General features: G+C 44.1%; 1 protein-coding gene across 4 annotated transcripts in view; it reads right to left on the bottom strand.

The window, feature by feature from the left end:
- LOC110538766 (extracellular serine/threonine protein kinase FAM20C) overlaps window positions 1–15,000 on the bottom strand; it is a 108,227-nt gene that overhangs the window by 21,164 nt on the left and 72,063 nt on the right. For 3 of the 4 annotated variants that reach the window (XM_090194468.1, XM_090194469.1, XM_090194466.1), the window contains exon 4: window positions 11,081–11,146. The exons of the other annotated variant lie outside the window; for it this stretch is intronic. In XM_090194468.1, the coding sequence (XP_090050594.1) occupies window positions 11,081–11,146 (66 nt within the window). The remainder of the gene's footprint in view (window positions 1–11,080; window positions 11,147–15,000) is intronic. 4 annotated transcript variants of the gene reach the window in all.

The raw sequence follows: 15,000 nt of genomic DNA, 5'->3' as shown, positions 1-15,000 counted from the left end.
GCCTTAATGGCCACATGTACCCTCCACCGGGCACAACCAGAAGAGGACTGGCCCCTCGGAGCCTGGTTACTCTCTAGGATTCTTCCTAGGTTCCAGCCTTCTAGGGAGATTTTTCTAACCACTGTGCTTCTGCATCTGCATTGGTTGCTCTTTGTGGTTTAGGCTGGGTATCTGTAAAGCACAAGTGGGTATCTATAAAGCACAAGTGGGTATCTATAAAGTGGGTATCTATAAAGTGGGTATCTATAAAGCACAAGTGGGTATCTGTAAAGTGGGTATCTGTAAAGCACAAGTGGGTATCTATAAAGTGGGTATCTGTAAAGTGGGTATCTATAAAGCACAAGTGGGTATCTATAAAGCACAAGTGGGTATCTGTAAAGTGGGTATCTGTAAAGCACAAGTGGGTATCTATAAAGTGGGTATCTATAAAGTGGGTATCTATAAAGCACAAGTGGGTATCTATAAAGTGGGTATCTGTAAAGCACAAGTGGGTATCTATAAAGTGGGTATCTGTAAAGCACAAGTGGGTATCTGTAAAGTGGGTATCTGTAAAGTGGGTATCTATAAAGTGGGTATCTATAAAGTGGGTATCTATAAAGCACAAGTGGGTATCTATAAAGCACAAGTGGGTATCTATAAAGTGGGTATCTGTAAAGCACAAGTGGGTATCTGTAAAGTGGGTATCTGTAAAGTGGGTATCTGTAAAGTGGGTATCTATAAAGTGGGTATCTATAAAGCACAAGTGGGTATCTGTAAAGTGGGTATCTGTAAAGCACAAGTGGGTATCTATAAAGTGGGTATCTGTAAAGCACAAGTGGGTATCTGTAAAGTGGGTATCTGTAAAGTGGGTATCTGTAAAGCACAAGTGGGTATCTGTAAAGTGGGTATCTGTAAAGTGGGTATCTGTAAAGCACAAGTGGGTATCTGTAATGTGGGTATCTGTAAAGTGGGTATCTGTAAAGCACAAGTGGGTATCTGTAAAGCACAAGTGGGTATCTGTAAAGTGGGTTTCTGTAAAGCACAAGTGGGTATCTGTAAAGTGGGTATCTGTAAAGCACAAGTGGGTATCTGTAAAGTGGGTATCTGCAAAGTGGGTATCTGTAATGTGGGTATCTGTAAAGTGGGTATCTGTAAAGTGGGTACCTGTAAAGTGGGTATCTGTAAAGCACAAGTGCTGGTGTAAAAAGGGCTTTATAAAATACATTTGATTGATTGATTGAACATTCAAGGCCACGAACACCAGAGTTCTCCAGCACTGAAAAGATACAGTAGGACAATGTAGTGAACGTTTTCCTAAAGTGCAAAAGAATGTGAAATCATTTGAAATTATTTATGAATGTGAGTAACCAAGATTTCCCGCAAGTGACTGCATTTAGATCTATCTGCATATCTATAGCTAACATTCATAGTTCCAGTCTGGGAGCAGGGTGCCGAGATGTGCATGTCTGAATTATCCCTCTTTTCCCTAGCACATCATAAAGGGACTAGGGTGCAATTTGGGACACAGCCAGTTTAAGACAGCGGGACCCAGCAGTAGAGCAGTGAGCCACGCGGCTGCTTGAGTTTCCTGTTCATATCCTGTAGCAACTCCTTCAGCCCCTCAGGCAGGCAGACAGGACACATGGACATTGGCCTGAGTCAGCTGCTGTTGCTGGTGCTGCTTGGGGCTGCTGATACTGTCTGTCTGTCTGTCTGTCTGTCTGTCTGTCTGTCTGTCTGTCTGTCTGTCTGCCTGCCTGCCTGCCTGCACAGAGTATCTAGGCTGGCACTGTACATGGAGGCGCACAAGAACGCATGCAGACAGACGCACACACAGACACTCACACCTGGCCTTAACCTGTCCCATTACCACCATATTTATGCTAGCAGAAACCCATATTCCAAATTACCCAGTCCTTTCTTCTTCTCCTTCTTCCTTCCTCCCTCATTCCCTTCCTCTGTTTCGTCTCCCTCCAGCCATTCCACCTCAGAGCAGGGTGGGGGTGCATCCACCTCGCCTGACAACCCCAGCACTGCCAAGTCCGCAATGGAAAAGATCTTACATCCTATTCTTTCCATGTCAGGCAAGCTCCCTTTTAACAGTAAATCCCACAGCCACTATAATGATCCATTAGATTTCTCCCCGACCCAAAGGGAACAAAAGTTTTATTTGCGGATGGGAGGGGGAATAAACGAGACGTGGCACACTGATTCAGGAGAGTATAAAAGGCAACACTGCACACCTGAGGAAAGTGTAGGTCCAGGATTATAAAGGTGACCTCATAACGGTGGTACTCCATAATGCACCGTGACACACCTGAGGAAAGGGTAGGTCCAGGATTCTAAAGGTGACCTCATAACGGTGGTACACCATAATGCACCGTGACACACCTGAGGAAAGGGTAGGTCCAGGATTCTAAAGGTGACCTCATAACGGTGGTACCCCATAATGCACCGTGACACACCTGAGGAAAGGGTAGGTCCAGGATTCTAAAGGTGACCTCATAACGGTGGTACACCATAATGCACCGTGACACACCTGAGGAAAGGGTAGGTCCAGGATTCTAAAGGTGACCTCATAACGGTGGTACACCGTGACACACCTGAGGAAAGGGTAGGTCCAGGATTCTAAAGGTGACCTCATAACGGTGGTACACCATAATGCACCGTGACACACCTGAGGAAAGGGTAGGTCCAGGATTCTAAAGGTGACCTCATAACGGTGGTACACCATAATGCACTGTGACACACCTGAGGAAAGGGTAGGTCCAGGATTCTAAAGGTGACCTCATAACGGTGGTACACCATAATGCACTGTGACACACCTGAGGAAAGGGTAGGTCCAGGATTCTAAAGGTGACCTCATAACGGTGGTACACCATAATGCACCGTGACACACCTGAGGAAAGGGTAGGTCCAGGATTCTAAAGGTGACCTCATAACGGTGGTACACCGTGACACACCTGAGGAAAGTGTAGGTCCAGGATTCTAAAGGTGACCTCATAACGGTGGTACTCCATAATGCACCGTGACACACCTGAGGAAAGGGTAGGTCCAGGATTCTAAAGGTGACCTCATAACGGTGGTACACCATAATGCACCGTGACACACCTGAGGAAAGGGTAGGTCCAGGATTCTAAAGGTGACCTCATAACGGTGGTACCCCATAATGCACCGTGACACACCTGAGGAAAGGGTAGGTCCAGGATTCTAAAGGTGACCTCATAACGGTGGTACACCATAATGCACCGTGACACACCTGAGGAAAGGGTAGGTCCAGGATTCTAAAGGTGACCTCATAACGGTGGTACACCGTGACACACCTGAGGAAAGGGTAGGTCCAGGATTCTAAAGGTGACCTCATAACGGTGGTACACCATAATGCACCGTGACACACCTGAGGAAAGGGTAGGTCCAGGATTCTAAAGGTGACCTCATAACGGTGGTACACCATAATGCACTGTGACACACCTGAGGAAAGGGTAGGTCCAGGATTCTAAAGGTGACCTCATAACGGTGGTACACCATAATGCACTGTGACACACCTGAGGAAAGGGTAGGTCCAGGATTCTAAAGGTGACCTCATAACGGTGGTACACCATAATGCACCGTGACACACCTGAGGAAAGGGTAGGTCCAGGATTCTAAAGGTGACCTCATAACGGTGGTACACCATAATGCACTGTGACACACCTGAGGAAAGGGTAGGTCCAGGATTCTAAAGGTGACCTCATAACGGTGGTACACCATAATGCACTGTGACACACCTGAGGAAAGGGTAGGTCCAGGATTCTAAAGGTGACCTCATAACGGTGGTACCCCATAATGCACTGTAACACACCTGCCTGCCATTTAAGTCACCATATCAAGCACCTTATCAACACTAGATTACCAGAGAGGTGGTAAAAAGGCAGACAAAAGGATGCTGATTTGAAGTGCTCTGTCGGTATCATTCTGTAGCCTTAATGGAAATGGTAAGAGCTTTTTCATTCAGAAGTCAAGACGTGCCTGACCGCCACAGTCAGTAAGACGCTGTCAAACAGAAGTTAGATAAGAACACTTTCAACTGGCCATGTGAGTTGTGTTTCAGACTGAATGTGTTTTCAGAATAGCACTGACAGAAAGGTCTTGCTTGTCTCAACAGTAGAAGAAAGGTCTTGGTCCAGTCTGACAGAGTATTACAAAGAGTATTACAAAAAATACCTTTCTCAAAAAATGTCATCTTCACTAACAACGCTGGGAGCTACTACAGTGTGGAACCTACCCTCCACACACACACACACACACACACACACACACACACACACACACACACACACACTGACAGGATGTGCTGATGACTGTCTGCTATTGATACACCTCAGGGACACTGTGATGCATGTCAACTGCTTCTCACTTCACAACTTGAAAAGTAATTCAAAAGTGTGACCTCCTAAATGCATTGTCCATTAAATAATATTAACTTCCATCTCCACTGAGTGTACAAAACATTAGGAACATGACATAGACTGACCAGTTGAATCCAGGTGAAAGATATGATCCCTTATTGATGTCACTTGTTAAATCCACTTTAATCAGTGTAGATGAAAAGGAGGAGACAAGTCAAAGAAGGATTTATAAGCCTTGAGACAATTGAGACATGGATTGTGTATGTGTGTCATTCAGAGGGTGAATTGGCCAAACAAAACATTGAATTGCCTTTGACCAGGGAAAGGTTGTAGGTGCCAGGCGCACCGGTTTGTGTCAAGAACTGCAACGCTGCAGGAGTTTTCACGCTCAACAGTTTCCCGTGTGTATCAAGAATGGTCCACCACCCAAAGGACATCCAGACAACTTGAAACAACTGTGGAATGCTTTCGACACCCTGTGGAGATCATGCCCCGATCAATTGAGGCTGTTCTGAGAGCAAATTGGGGGTGCAACTCAATATTTTGAAGGTGTTCGTAATGTTTTGTACACTCTGTACTGTATATTCACCGTTTTAGATGTAGTGATATACATTTTACACAGACTTACACAGTATTGCACTTAACTGACACAAACAACCAGCCATACAGTCACTTGAGGACAAGTGCAGTTGAGAAAACTCATATCCTTTTCTGAGTCTCCATCTGCGGACCAGTTGTATCAGGGGATTGAGGCTGAAAAGCCTGCTTTGTGTAGGAGATGTGATGACTGAAACTTTTCCATGGTCCTGCTTGTGCTTACCAGATCTAGCCAGGCCAATACTGTACTCAGTGTACTTTATTAATATATCTGTCTGGAGGGAGGGAGGGAGGGAGGGAGAGAGAGAGAGAGAGGGAGACAGAGAGAGAGAGAGAGAGAGAGAGAGAGAGAGAGAGAGAGGAGACAGAGAGAGAGAGAGAGAGAGAGAGAGAGAGAGAGAGAGAGAGAGAGAGAGAGAGAGAGAGAGAGAGGGAGACAGAGAGAGAGAGAGAAAGAGATGGAGGGCTAGCACTACCAGCTAAGACACAGGCTTTGCTGATTCATTCATATCCTGTCCCTCTCTCTCTCTCTCCCTCTTTATCTCTATCTTCCTCGTTCTCACCCTTTCTCCCATTCCCTTTCTTTCTCCCTCTCTCATGCTCTTCCCCCCCCCCCCCCTCCCACCCACTCTCTCTTAGTGACAGGGAGAGGGCAGCAGAGATGTCACACAGTAAAAAAGAGAGAACACTTTAGCATCAGTATGACCCCATAGAACGAGTCAAACAGTAATGGCAACTGAGGTACTTCCTTATATGGACACGGTAGTGGTCAAATATTTGTAACTCCATTTATACTCAATGTATGAATCGAAAAAGAAAATAGATCAAGTGAATAAAATGGGAGGTTTCACTATTTGTTTCCAGCAGTTTGTTGACCCTGTACAAAACTAGCTCTTCATCAAGCTGATAAGGAAGTAGCAGAGCTATCGGTTGGATTTCTGGAATCCCTCATTTTACCTCTGAGGGATTACTTATTTGTTCTTTCTCACCCTCTGTCCTATAAAACAGCACGAAACAAGGCAGACAGATAGGATTACGTAAGTCACAGACGGCAGGTTCAACAGTGCTGGACAAGCACAATTGGACCTGTGTGTAGACAACTTTGACAATGCAGAGGTAAAAGGGGAAAAACCGACTGAACTCTGATTCAGTGGAAGAGGCAAGGTATGCTGCTTTCATATGTGGGCAAAAGGATGAACGCTTCTGATAGAATACAATGGTCCTAGTGTCTTTTCCTATGGAACACCTATAGAAGTGTGTGAGATGCTGTTGATGTGCCGTCTGCAGGCTGTCACCTACACATGCTCAACAGAAATATTTTATGGCAGAAAAAAAGGGGACAAACAGCACTCAGTCAATGACAAATGTAGACAAATAATCGTGAGGCTTATTATAAAGCTGTTATTAAGGAATGATGGGCATAGAATCACAGAAACAAAAGGCCTAAAAAAACTGATCTTTTCATCCAACAGCCTTCATTTTGTTATGAGACCAGATACAATTAGCTGATTATCCACGTAGTATCCTTTACACATTTTCCCACAAACTTCTCCATTACAACTCTCTTGATGTTTGCGAAGCATGGCATGCTTGTCAAACAGAGCTGAGGTCTTTTGGTCTCACATATGATGACTTGTTTTTTGAGACATTGGTCATAGAACCAGTTACTGTGCTGGTTCGTGGATACACATTCCTCCCCATTTTTTCTGTTATGGGGTTTGCCCCCATCCCAGTGGGTGTAGCTGATTGGTTGGCCCACAAGTCGACAAATTTCCTTTCTTTCCTTCTGTCGTTGGCGGCGATGTGAGCCCACTGGGCGTGAGGGATGAGTGGCATACATACAGACAGACTGGTCAGTATAACGTCAGTGGTTTCCAGTGTGTTCCAGCCAGTCTCTGCCAGCTGTAAAGCGTACATGTACAGTATAGGACTGCACCTGCTGAACAGCCCTGAAGCCATGGTGAGGTGCATTGAGGTTCTTGTGTGTGTTCCCCTCCATACTGGATCTAGAGGTCATGTATGGTTAGCTCAGCTGGCTAGTGCATGGTGCAAACCATGATAAGGCTGCAGGATAACACACTCTGCCCCCCCACTGCAGCAGTGTACCGCAAGGCTCTGAGTGACCTTGTAATGACATTTCATTACTGCTGCACCTCCAGCCAGCTACTGTAAGGGGAGGGAAGGAGGGCGGGAAGGAGTTAAGGAGGGAGGGAGGGCTGGAGCACTGGGGGAGATCCATCATCTATATGTAATCCACAGCAAATGTAAGACCCCTATCTGACAGGCATCTTTGTCTGGGCCTGTGATAGGATCATATGAGGGAGGGAGGAAGGAAGGGAGGGTGAAGAGTGGAGGAGAGCCCGTCATTGTAAATAAGAGTTTGTTCTTAACTGACTTGCCTAGTTAAACAAAGGTGAAATAAAAAATATATATATACTCAGCAATTAAAGAAACGTCCTCTCGTGTCAACTCCATTTATTTTCAGCAAACTTAACATGTATAAATATTTGTATGAACATAACAGGATTCAACAACTGAGACATAAACTGAACAAGTTCCACAGTCATGTGACTAACAGAAATGGAATAAAGGGGTGGTCAAAATCAAAAGTAACAGTCAGTATCTGGTGTGGCCACCATCTGCAATAAGTACTGCAGTGCATCTCCTCCTCATGGACTGCACCAGATTTGTCAGTTCTTGCTGTGAGATGTTACCCCACTCTTCCACCAAGGCACCTACAAGTTCCCGTACATTTCTGGGGGGAATGGCCCTAGCCCTCACCCTCCAATCCAACAGGTCCCAGACATGCTCAATGGGATTGAGATCTGGGCTCTTCGCTGGCCATGGCAGAACACTAACATTCCTGTCTAGCAGGAAATCACGCACAGAACTAAGAGTATGGCTGGTGGCATTTTCATGCTGGAGGGTCATGTCAGGATGAGCCTGCAGGAAGGGTACCACATGAGGGAGGAGGATGTCTTCCCTGTAACGCACAGCATTGAGATTGCCTCCAATGACAACAAGCTCAGTCCGATGATGCTGTGACACACCGCCCCAGACCATGACGGACCCTCCACCTCCAAATCGATCCTGCTCCAGAGTACAGGCCTCGGTGTAACGCTCATTCCTTCAACGATAAACGCGAAACCTACCAACTACCCCGGTGAGACAAAACCGTGACTCGTCAATGAAGAGCTCCTTTTGCAAGTCCTGTCTGGTCCAGCAACGGTGGGTTTGTACCCATAGGGGACATTATTGTCTGGTGAGGACCTGCCTTACAACAGGCCTACAAGCCTTCAGTCCAGCCTCTCTCAGTCTATTGCGGACAGTCTGAGGACTGATGGAGGGATTATGCGTACCTAGTGTAACTCGGGCAGTTGTTGTTGCATGGAATCAAACCAGGGTGTCTGTAGTGACACCTCTGGCACTGAGATGCAGTGCCTTAGACCAGTGCGCCACTCTGGAGTCAATGACAAACAATGAGGTTCACTAAGTAATTGCTTCCTGTATGCCCACACTGAGACAGGAACAGAGAGAGATAGTGGTAGATCGAGAGGGAGAGAGACAAAGAGAAATGGGGGAGGGGGGGAGAAAGACTGAGAGGAATGGTTAGAGAGAGAAAGAGAGAAGCAGCCCGTGCCTAGTAGGAGTTCAGCTCAGTGAGAGGCTCCATTAGCCAGTGGTAAGAATATTATCTACTTCTACACTACTGCTAAGAGGGTCCCAACCTGCTTGGATTTTCCAAATCTATTTGGATATTGTGCCGCCTACTTAAACTTTCTTACTTGGCACCAACTCTACTTAGCACAACCTCTCTCTCTCTCTCATTTCATAATAAACAAACCAGACACACTTCAACGTGACTGTAGTCATGTGTTCACTCACTGAAAAATTAATTATAGGATTATGTCGCTTACAAACAGATTTTTGCACAAAAATATACTTTTTTTTCCTCCCTTCGCATTTCTAATTTTCGAGGAGGATCCGCCACTATGTGGTTGACAGGGGAGTACAGATTCAATAAGCCTGAAGGAGCATAGTGAATTGGAATTAAGTGCAGAGGGTGAGTATATGTAAGCTTTGGGTGAATGAATGCTGGTGAGATGGGAGATGATGTGTTTTCCTCTTCACCCACAGATAACCAACAGTCCCTCGCGTATCTGTCAGCGGGAATCTCAGAACACACACAGGGCAGAGCTGAAGCAGCTCACTAGACAGAATTTCAAATCAATGTTACACAACTCGTTCTGGCCTCTGATATTTTTGGCACACCGGGTGAGAAACAGCCAGAAGGAAACAAAAATGTTCCCTACTTGAGATGCAACATACTGTTCTGAAATAGATTACATATTGATAAAGTTGCATATATATGCATACTAGCCAGGATAAAACAGACTGAATCTGTTAACCAGGTTATATGCATACAGGAAAATACTAATGATGATCAGAAGGCAGGTGCTTCATTTATCACTGTCGCTAGATGCTGATGAGGTTTCAAATGAATGCAAGACTATGTTGGATGAGGTTTGTAGGGAGAAATATTCTCTGATCTACAACGTTTTTGTCTCTGCCAAAAATATATAGCGCTATTAGAAGCGCTATTCACTTGCATTACGTTCTCATCAGAATAGAAAATAATGACATTTAACCATTGTAGTTATATGCCACATCATATTGGACACGACAGAACTAAGCAAAATCCAGCTATCTGAAAGTTAATTATGCCCATAACAACCACAGACATGAATCACTTATTCTTTAAAAGTCATCATTATAGCTTAAACATTTGTTCTGTATACATCTGAATAACATAAGTTGAATGGAAACAGTAGCATTGAATGACTGGGATAATAGTAATAGATAGAATATTCATATATTCCAGGGTTTGGAGAATTAGGGGTCATTGTGTTTTTTAATTAGACCTGCTCCTGGTGGTTTCTGATGAGGATTACGGAGAATCTTTGCTCTGCAGCACCATCCTCTCCTCCTCTTCTCTCTCTTCTACACTTCCCTCCACTCCTGTCCGCTCCTCCAGACTCCTATATCCTCTTCATCTCATCTCTTCTATCCTACCGTCTCCTCTCATCTACGTCTCCCATCCTCCACTCCCAACTCCTCCCCTCTCTTATCCTCTCTCCTCCCATAATCTCCTCCTTTACTCTCTCCCTCTCTTCTCCTCCCCCTCTCTCATCATCATATTCCTTCCTCTCCTGGGATCTCCTCTCTCCTCTCCTATGCTGTGGATGAAAGTGTACCCCAGGCACCATGCAGGCTGTCTGTCTTGCACTCAGACCGAGTTTCTGTCAACGTACATTTCAGACCAGGGAGAGAACTCTCTCTCTCTCTCTCTCTCTCTCTCTCTCTCTCTCTCTCTCTCACTCTCACTCTCTCACTCTCTCTCATAAATTGCTGTGTGTGTTCATACTTGTACAAGTCCCTGTATGTCTGTATGTACTGTATGTGTGTGTGTGTGCTGCCTGTGTGTCCCAGTGCTCCAGCCACCCTGTGGGTGGTCCTGTCTGAGAGGGGGATCAGGGCCTGAAATCTAGGTCCTCTACGTCTGGGTAATCAATCACCTAGGGGTTGGCCTTTTACACTATGCTGGTGTAGGGCACAAATCAACATACGGTTAACACATAATAACACAACACCACAAAGGATCATGGTCTACTTCCTAGACAGGAATATCACTGTACTACTACAGTGTAGTTACCACAATACACACTCTAAACCCAATGTCACTATGGATAGGTCTTTGAGCATCGACAGACACAACTTGTTGTTGAAAGGGGTTCAGTCGTCTATTCATATCCTGTTTTACTGTATGTGTTTAATGTTCAGTATATCTTCATACATTTGTGACAAACAGCAGTACATTGACCCACAAAGTGTGAATCAACATCTATGAAAGCGTTGTTACTATGGCTACAGTATATTCTGTGGTTTGTTCCACAGGCCCACGGCTGTTTTAGAACCATCTCTGTTATTCTTTATCCTTAATTGACTGGCAGTCGGAGCATATTCATCCCAGATCTCCAGAGTTGAACTCTCCACAGACAGAGTGGTGCTCAGTCAATGATGGCTCAGAACAAAAGAGCTGGGATCGCTGTGCAGACCTGCCGTAAAGCTGCAGAATTATACTGGGCTTTTGGGATCCTTCCACAATCGTCTTAGAGGGCTCCCTGGAATCACAAGTTCAGTTGGAGTATGTCAGTAATGTACTGCATATTGTTTATATTTCCATGAATCCATTTATTTCCATGAATTCCAGTAGCTAGGCCTACGGTATGCTGTTGTCACTGCAAAATATATGAATTCACTAAGATGATTTTTAAACATTGAATGACAAAGCTGTAAAACATGATCCTAAATATAAACCATCAACTTAGTGAATACCATTGGTGTTTAATATGAAGGTTTCAGCATGAAATATCCTCTATTACTTTGCACACTTTTTATTTATTTTACTATGTCAATATGTATTTGTTGTCAATGTTAGGCGTCAAACTGTTGGCAGTTGTGAAAAAATGAAATAGTTGGACAAGTTGCAGAGTTAATAGAAAATAATGTAATTGTTGATTAGATACTTTTTTCCATTAACTCTGCTATTTTCTCTTGAACCATATGTTCTATCTACTAGACACTCATGGGCAATATGGACACAGATATAACACAAATAATATCATGTATGAATACGTTTTTTTAAATACCAAAGTTACGATAGATTGCTATAGATTTTCTGTTAATGATCAAATTTACTGAAGATTCCAGTAACTTTGGTAAACTACCGGTAGCTTTGCAACCCTAGCTAGGCTACTATATTGTGTAGGTAAAATATGTTTGGTTTAATAATGACTTGAACATTTGACTGCCTTGCTTTAAATAATATCCCACAATGATTGAAATATTTCACCTCTATTTTCCACAAGGCCGTGTAATAGATGAATGTAGGCTACTAAAACACAGCTTTGTAACCACTAGTCTTTTTTCTCCTGCAGCTACAGCGCTAACAACAACTATCCCATCATCTGATCTGATTACTGATGTGCTCTTTACTAACAGAGGTGCATTATAGAACAGGTGTAGCTCCTTCCTGCAGTCAAATGGCCCAGTGGCCTCATGGGTGGAATGCTATTCATATTCTTCATCATTTCATTATTTTATTTTTTACATTTCTGGTGTTTTGTTGAAAAACTTTTTTGTTATATTTCAGTCTTCTGTGATGTATATAAAGTGTAATACTGTGATGCAAACTCAAAATGTAATACATTTCAACTCTTTATCTGACATGGTACAGCTGTCTTCTTTTTTAAGGTCCATAACCATGTGTATGAGGTGTATACTTTTGTTTAAGACTACCAAGAAACACCCTGTGGGACCCTGATTTAGTCCACTGCAGTAAAGGTTATTAAAATGTCTTCATTTTGAATATATCAGCTGGGGATGTGCCAGACTGTGCAGACAAACGTACGTGCCAAATGGCAATCTATTTCCTATTTAGTGCAATACTTTGTATTCCCTACTTAGTCCACTACTTTGTATTCCCTACTTAGTGCACTACTTTTGACAAAAGTAGTGCACTACACAGGGAATAGGGTGCCATTTGGGATACATATATATTTACACTTGTGTGTATAAGGTAGCAGTTGTGGAATTGTTAGGTTAGATTACTCGTTGGTTACTACTGCATTGTCGGATCTAGAAGCACAAGCATTTCGCTACACTCGCATTAACATCTGCTAACCATGTGTATGTGACAAATAAAATAAGATTACAATCTTCTTTTTTTTTTTAAATAAATAAAAATTTGTGTGTGATTATTTAATTTAATTATTTTTTTCTTTTTTAAATATATTTTTTAATATATATTTGTTGATTTTATACAATATCTCCTGGTGGGACAAAGTTATGGGGTGAATTGAACTGTAGGCCACATATCCAGTATTAGCCTCAGGTCCTGTGAAGGCTATTGGCTCAGTGGTTTCCTATCTTCCTATGGCTTTTTTTGTGTCAGTCAGGGTGTCTACAGGGTAAAAACAATACCACAGAACGAACACTGCTCAGCATCCCTCTCGCTCTCTCTCTCTCTCTCCCTCCCCCTCTCCCCCTCCTCCAGCCCCCTCTCTCTCTCTCTCTCTCTCTCTCTCTCTCTCTCTCTCTCTCCCCCCCACTCCCTCCCCCTCCTCCAGCCCCCTCTCTCTCTCTCTCTCCCCCTCCCTCCCTCTCCCTCTCTCTCTTTCTGAGGAAACCATGTTCCATGTATATGTCCACCATCAGTCTTTACATCATTCATAATCCACCATTTTAGACTAGATTTCTTGGAGGGCATTAGTTTGGAAATGCGTGGCCATTATTTTCCTCATCAAGAGCATGTGGTGGGTCGTCAAGAGAAGGAAGGGAGGAAGGGAGGAGAAGAGGAGAGATGAGGCGGTATAGCTGAATAAGTAATGACACAGAGATGAATTTTCATCACCAGCTCTGCTAATCTCTAAATCTGCAGTTTACTATGTTATAAATAATGGTGGCGTAGTCGGCAACACAAAAACACAGCGACTTTACGAATTACAGTTCAAGGTTCACACAAACAAGAATAGGTCACATTAGGTTGATTCTAGGGGTGTGTCCCAATTGGCAGCCTATTCACTATATAGGGTGCTACTTTTGACCAGGGCCCATTGGCAATAGGCTGTCATTTGTGACCAGGTTTGTTGAGGAAGCCTGCGTTGTGCTCCGTATCCAATATTGGGATTATGATTATCCCTGAGTTGGAGGTGTAACTCGGGGGGGGGGGGGGGGGGGGGGGGGGGCGCTACACTACAGTAGGCTGAACCTGAGTGATGCTTCTCCAGGGATGAACTCTTCCCAGGCTGCAATGGGCTTCATGCTAGCAGTTAGAGGAGATACAGGAGACACCCTGAGGCTAGCCTGGTTCCATCTCTGTTTGCAATGACCATAGGAGTTGGCAAGACAGCACAGATGTGGAACCAGGCTAGCCTCATGGTGTCTCCTGTCTCTCCTCTAACTGCTCCAACCTCCATCCATAGCTGGATGCTCAGCTACTGTAGCTAGGTTACGATGTCACAGCCAACGGAAAACAACACCAGGAAACAAGAACATAGAGGACTGAGAAGTGCTCTCTCTCTCTCTCTCTTCTAATACTGGGATACTGTATGTTCTGTTAGGCTTACCTACAGGGGATGAGCGGTTTTCAATGTGGCAGCGATGGAATGAACTCTGAAAGGAGGTGATCCTTTCTTAGACTTTTAGGGATGAAAATAAATTCATGATAGACTTTGTGGCCGATTCTGAGTTACAGAGTAAGCAAAACAAACATGGCAGAGGAGGACATTCTCGTGTCAATGTGACGGTTAAATATCAAATACAAAAGGCTGGGGGACTATATTGAACAATGAATACTCCCATAGATTTGGTCATGTGAAGGGAATGCAAGCATGCAATCACAGTTCCTCTAGCAGTTACAGCTTATAGTTTAGCCTAAAACACCCCCAAAGATATGGGGTGTATTAATTCATGCACACTGCAGAAAACCGAAGCAAAAGTATTTTCAACGGAACACTTTTTGCAATGAAAACTAGCTTTTCTTTTTAGACAAGTTCAGGTTAATCCCTTGTTGTTTCGACCCATTATCAACCCACACTGGATCCTTCAGCTATCCTGATGAGGTAGCTACATCGGTACAGTACAGCACTGTGACACAACGGTGATGCAAGGTATGCTGGGAATGCCACATGCTGTCGGAGAGTTATTTCCTCTCATAAAGTTGCGTCTGGCCCGGCACTCAGGGCAGATATAAAGGAGTCATGTGAAGTGGGAGAACAGTCAGGAATTCATGTTCCCTAGAGAAGAGCAGCCAGTTGTTTCAATCCTTCACAGGTTGAGAGTGAGAGAGAGAGAGAGAGAGAGAGAGAGAGAGAGAGAGAGAGAGAGAGAGAGAGAGGGAGAGAGAGAGAGAAGATGGGGACACAGAGAGGGAAGAAATAAAGAAGGTAAGAGGAGACAGAGGGGAAGTAATGCC

The sequence above is a fragment of the Oncorhynchus mykiss genome, chromosome 13 (genome assembly GCF_057628025.1).
Source record: "Oncorhynchus mykiss isolate SJ-2025 chromosome 13, ASM5762802v1, whole genome shotgun sequence".
Lineage (NCBI taxonomy): Eukaryota > Metazoa > Chordata > Actinopteri > Salmoniformes > Salmonidae > Oncorhynchus > Oncorhynchus mykiss.
Note: the sequence above shows the minus strand (reverse complement) of the source record. Positions and strands in the feature narration are given on the sequence as shown.